Source organism: Sinocyclocheilus grahami, unplaced genomic scaffold (assembly GCF_001515645.1).
Source record: "Sinocyclocheilus grahami isolate Dianchi unplaced genomic scaffold, SAMN03320097.WGS_v1.1 scaffold1408.1, whole genome shotgun sequence".
Taxonomy (NCBI): Eukaryota; Metazoa; Chordata; class Actinopteri; order Cypriniformes; family Cyprinidae; genus Sinocyclocheilus; species Sinocyclocheilus grahami.
In genome coordinates this window covers 168,445-174,572 of record NW_015506587.1, presented here as the reverse complement: position 1 = coordinate 174,572, position 6,128 = coordinate 168,445, and the positions used below count along the sequence as shown (strand labels likewise).

General features: G+C 35.5%; 1 protein-coding gene across 1 annotated transcript; it reads right to left on the bottom strand.

Moving 5' to 3' along the window:
* Nucleotides 1-2,567: 2,567 nt before the first annotated feature.
* LOC107570045 (interferon-inducible GTPase 5-like) lies at nt 2,568-5,583 on the bottom strand. The gene is made up of 2 exons (XM_016256238.1): nt 4,778-5,583; nt 2,568-3,850 (listed from the first exon to the last, which is right to left on the bottom strand). Exon 2 carries the CDS (start codon nt 3,827-3,829, stop codon nt 2,690-2,692), a length of 1,140 nt encoding a protein of 379 aa, XP_016111724.1. The 5' UTR covers nt 3,830-3,850; nt 4,778-5,583; the 3' UTR covers nt 2,568-2,689.
* Between the last annotated feature and the right edge of the window lie 545 nt (nt 5,584-6,128).

The following is a 6,128-nucleotide window of genomic DNA, read 5'->3' as shown; positions in this document are numbered from 1 at the left end:
AAAAATTTGACACAGTACCACTAGCACCTAGCACCAGGGTGTACATTAACAATACTTTCTAAAGTTGGATTTAAATTCAAAGATTTGAAGTCTGAACTGTGCTTCTTAACAAAGTCTCTGACTTGCAAATAACGGAAAAAAATTAGCAGGAACAAGAGCATAGTATTGTTTTAGTTGTTCAAAAGAACTAAATGTACCTTCCCTATAAAGATCTTGTATTGTTACTATACCCATATGTTTCCATTGAAAAAAGATCCTATCATGTAACCCCGGAGGAAAAGCATGATTATTACAGATCCAAATATAAATCTGGAATTTTCAAATATACCTTGATTTGTTTCCATACTTTAATTAGGTTTGAAATAACTATGTTACCATGAATATTTTTGACTTCAATTTTGATGGGACTCTTAAGCAGAGCTGTTAATGAATTCTTATAACAAGAAGCTTCTTCAATTGCTAACCATTCTGGCTTGTCACCTAACTCCACTGAACCAATCTTCCTCCACCACGCTAAAGTATTTATGTTAGCTGCCCAATAATAAAATGTAAAATTGAGAAGCCCAAACCCTCCTTGATCTCTAGATTTGTTTAGATGTTTCTTGTTAATCCTAGCTATCTTCTTGTCCCAAATGAAGCTGCTTATAATAGATTCTAGCTGTTTAAAATAATTAAGGGGAATTAAGAAAGGAATAGATTGAAATACATACAAAACTCTTGAAAGTACCACCATTTTTATAGCGTTAATCCTGCCTACCATGGACATAGGGAAGCTGATCAATATTCTTTTTCCAATTCAATTTTAATAACATTTCAGGTTTTTTGGTGATTATTACACCTAAATATTTAAAGGAGAGATTTGCACTTTTAAATTTAGTGCTAGATAAATATTTTTGATCTAAATCATCAAGAGACTAGCATTAATTCACTTTTTTTCCCAAATTATTGTGAATCCAGAAAGACTGCCAAATGTTTCAATAAGCTCAAGTAATGGTGGAATAGGCATTTCAGGGTCGGAAACATACAGGAGAATATCAGCCGCATACAACGAAAGATGTTGGGGTCTGCCCTCTATCACTATAGGTGCTATGTTAGGATGGTGTCTGATACTGGCTGCTAATGGTTCCATTGAGATATCAAACATTAAAAAAAGGAGACAAAGAGCATCCCTGACGTGTACCTCGAGATAACTGAAATGGATTTGAAATGTTTTGGTTGCTAATAACAGAAGCTACTGGATGTGCATAAATTATTTCAATCCATTTAATAAATTCTGAACCGAATCCAAATTTCTTTAGAACAGCAATCATGTATTTCCACTCTAATTGTTTGAAGGCTCGTTGAGCATCTAATGAGATAACACATGTCTTTATATTTTCCTTGTTATAAATTATGTTAAACAGCCGTCTCAAATTAAAATATATATGTCTCTTTGGCATAAAACCAGTCTGGTCCTGATGAATTATAGAACAGATGTACTTTGTCAATCTATTCACAAGAATTTTTGTTATAATCTCAGATTCAGTGGAAATGAGAGAGATCGGGCGAAAGGAAGACATCTGCAGCTTGTCCCGCCCCGGGTTTGGAATTAATACTATACTCGCTTCATACATCATTGGTGGAAATTTATTTTGTGTTGTTGCACTTTTAATCAGTCTTTGAATTATAGGTACAAGATTATTCCTGATTTTTTTATAGAATTCGGCACTAAAGCTGTCCGGACCCACAGATTTGTTATTAGGTAACTGTTCTATTACTTCATTTATTTCTTCTAGTGTAATTTCTTTATCTAAGGATTGTTTTGCATCAGTGCTAAGAATGGGAAGATCCAATTGAGAAAAACAATTATTCTATTGCCTCTTGGCTCGTTTTACATTTTGATTCATAGACTTCTTTATAGAAATCAGCAAAGCAACGATTAATTTCCTTGGGGGTCAACAATTATCTGCCCATTATTCAATTTTATTTTATGTATTGCACGAGTTGCCTGAGAGTCATTCGCAATTTGTATATATGTTTTTAAATAGCAGAAGTGTACCACTGCCCTTAAAGTCTAAACAACATTCTTATGGTAAAGCAACTATATACAGACATTTTATGCACATACAGAGATGCAAACTTGTCACCTTTTGATAAAAATAGACATTTTGAATCCAAAATATGTCATTTATGTAGATCTGATGGGGGAGCATTATTACTATTAGTATTATCACTATTCAATAATACTGAATAGTATTATTACTACAGTACAAATTTTATTGGTTTATTTAATACGTTTATAATAATAAAAAATTATAATAATAATAATGAAAAAAAAAAAACAATAATGTGAATGTGCATGGCCTTAAAAGAAAAAAAAAATCCATTCTATGGTGAGATTTTCCCTATATCTTCATGCTAAAATTGACTGTAAATCCGCATTTGAAACTGATATTTAAAAAAAAATTGGGAGTCATGAATTTGCATCCCTGATGGGCATTTATGATAGTTAACTATTAAAAATGAACTGCATCGGAATCTAATATTATAGGGCATATTAATCAACTAAATAATGAAAATGAGGAGCGTTATTCTTTTTAAATTAATACATTGCTTATAGTTTAAATGATATAGCTATAGCCCATTTAGTTATCAGTCTAAGTTGAATGTACAGAGCATGATGTAAGTTTGTGTATTGATACTGCTCAATCTACGGTCCCTCTCCTGTTACCATAGCAACCACCTTCTCAGCATCAGCACCCATATCGTCAATAGCAGTGTTGAGTGCCTGCAGCATAACGGTGAAAGATCGACTGACGGATCTGGTGTGTCTCGGCATGGCTAGTTCCACAAGTCTGGTGGTTGCTGTGCTGGTGTCTTTCTCGACTTGCGCGAGTCGTCTTTTAACTTCGCTCTTGCTGACCTCCACAGAGAGAGCACAGGTCCGCAGGGCCTTCAGCCTGGCTGGGTCGAGACCCCGCTGCCTCGCCAGCCGCTGCAGAGACTCGTCGTCCAGGCAAAGTGAGATCTGAGCCTTGTTCAGAATCCGTATGGCCACCGTAGCGTCCACCATGGAGGCCACCAAAGGTACGGGAATGGCAGAAACGCCACCGGATAATGAGGCAGCGGCCCACACCAGTGCCTTAAAGGCATCTTTCTTCTGAGTGACCAAGGAGTTGGAGAATGTAGGAAGTGCTAGAAGAAGAGCATGCGATCTGATCTCTGGAAGGTCACATCGCATGACCTCTAAAAACTTCAGAAAGTCCAGCTTCTCCAAAGCTGAAGGTTGTACCAGAAACACCTTGGGCAGAGGAACACCTTCTGCCTTGAGCACTTCTAAGCTTGCCGTCTTCTTCGCCTCCAATGTTTTCTCAGTATCCTTCATAGATGATAGTAAGATGAAGTAAACCGTCTCTTTCTGCAGCGACCTCACTTCCCTCCACACCGCCACACTGTTAACACTAGGTTTCTCTGTGAATGTGAAAATGATGGAGTTGTATCTCATAACTTTGAAACGCTCTACATAATCCTCAGCCTCAAAAGAAGCATTGCTAGAGATGGATGGCAGATCCCAAAGGCGAAAGTCAGGATGCTTTGGATTCGGGAATACGGCTAGATCTTCTGGGGCAGAGGATGATGGAGTACGGGCTGCGGTTTCATCTTCTTGGCTCAGACCTCGAAGTGAATTTATAAAAGTAGCTTTTTCTGCATTTCTGTCCCCAATGATCGCAATGTTGATTCTGCTGATCAGCATGTCCTCCATTGCATCTCTTATATCCGAAATGTTGTTCTTTTCAATAGACTCCTTTAGTGTTTCCAGCAGGTTAAGACTCCTCAACACATCAGCCATGTCTGGTAGGTGATAACTAATCTACAAATACAAAGACACATCATTTACAGTGTTTGAAAGCAGAGTTGGGGTTATGTGTGTTTCAGACATTTGGAGTCTGTAAGATTTTATACTTTTATTCAGCAAAGACACATTAAATTGATCAAAAGTGACAGTGAAGTTTTTATAGTATTACAAAAGTTTACATTTCAAATAAATGCTGTTCTTTTGAACTTCCAATTCACCAAAAATCCCGAAGACAAAAAAAGGATTCTGAAGGATTATGTGATGAAGACTGGATGTGATGAAACTCAGCTTTGCATCACAGAAATAAATTACATTTTAAAATATATTCAAATAGAAAATAGTTCATTTGAAATTGTAATAATATTTCACAGTTTTTACTGTATATTTGATCAAACAAATGTTAGAGACATAAAATACTTTTTTTCATAACATAAAAAAATCTTACAGACCCCTAACTTTTTAATGGTACTGTAGCTTTTTTTTTTTTTTTTAAGTAATGAATAAAGTAACAAATTCATTTATTTATTTATTTTTTTACAATTCTATTGCAAATCATTAACAAAATATTTTACTATTTTATTTAAGGTATTTTCTCATTTGACAACAAAGACAGACAATTTATTTGAAATAAATGTTATTTATTTACTGATGTTTTTCCAGAGTCATAATAGTTGCATTTAAACATTACATATTGCAGTCAAATGCATGTTTAGAGCAATAAATACATTTTGAATTTAAAAACCAGCATGCCAAGCATAATGAAATAAGAAGAAATAATAGCAAACTGAAGTGAGAATAAGTTACATGCGAACACATTTCTTTCCATAAATAGTAGCAATGAACCTTAATTAGTTACTATAAGTAGGAGTAATGCATTAATGAGTAGCCTATAATAAAAAACAGCTTTGAAGTGGTTTTCGGTGCATCCATTCTAACACATACCTTATTTCAGATCAGAATGACAGCTAGTGTGGTGGACCACAGAAAAATGGTTGAAAATATCAAACCACACCAAGACAACCAAGACACTGACACTCTCACAGGTTATTTAAGGATTCCCTGTAGTGTGTGGAACATTCTAATCCTGTTATCTAAGGCCTAATGCTGCTCACACACACGTCACCCCAGAGGAGCAACGAGCAGGTGTGCTGATTTACAGTTCTTGAGGAATCAGCTAATATCAAAACATACACACCTTTTAGACAAATCTAAAGAATGTGAATTACTTTTCAGCGTTAGACCAACATCCCCCAAACGTCTGAACATACGATGCCATATTGAACAGTGTTGATGATCTGTTAAAAGGTTTGTGAGTTCCTGGCATGCATTGCATTATGACTAAATCACGCCTTTACTGTTTTAGGCCTGTTATTTATTTTTGCTGTTTGTTGACTTTATTCATGCTGTTGGTGTTGCTTGTGTCTTCACAGTTAATTATTTGTTGTGTGACAATGCTGATCTGTTTCTCCATTATTCAGGTTTGTGGCTTAAGTGTAAAAACCTAGGTGTGATTCTGTGAAATGATTGCAACACATCTTTGCTTTGCAAGCTGTCAGTTGCAAAAATTACAGATGCCACTTTAGGTCAAGTGTCGTTTGAAAGAAGAATGAGAAACTTTCCTTGATTGCTAAATCGTCAAAGCCCTATACTGTATTTTTACAATTAATAACTCTGTATATCAGTAAACAATTTAAATGCTGAATTAATTATACATTTTACACTTTTGTACCAATAAAAGCAATGAAGCTGAAGGTAACTATCAGAAACTCTATTGAATTTGCTCAAAGATATTTGCAGCAGTTTCAGGAAGCTCAGAAACTTCCTTAAATGCATATTAGAAACCAAATGAAATTTCATGTGTTGCAATCAAGCGGCAACCTCCCGCTCTCTCTCGTGAAACCAACATGGAATTAAACTGTAATCAGCTGCAAAAGGGAGTCAATCCCATGGACTCCCCATGTTAAAATGCCCAACTTTACAGCAGAAAAAAACATATTTACAGCCTGGTTCAAAAAATTATTTTGGTCTATATAGCTAATTTTGCCCTTCATGACAACTGTGAGGGGGCTCATCAGTTTAAATTATATTAAGCTGCTGCCCTGCCAGACAAAAAAAACGACGACAGCTGTGGTTAAACGCGATAATACGAGCAGACTGGACAGAAACAATCTCAAAAATGCTCGCGTTTGCAGCACACACTTCTTATCAGAAAAGGTTCAATAAAGTATTGTCTTTTGTTGTTTGTGTGTGTAAAACAACAAACTGATGATTTATATTTAATAATTTGTAATTG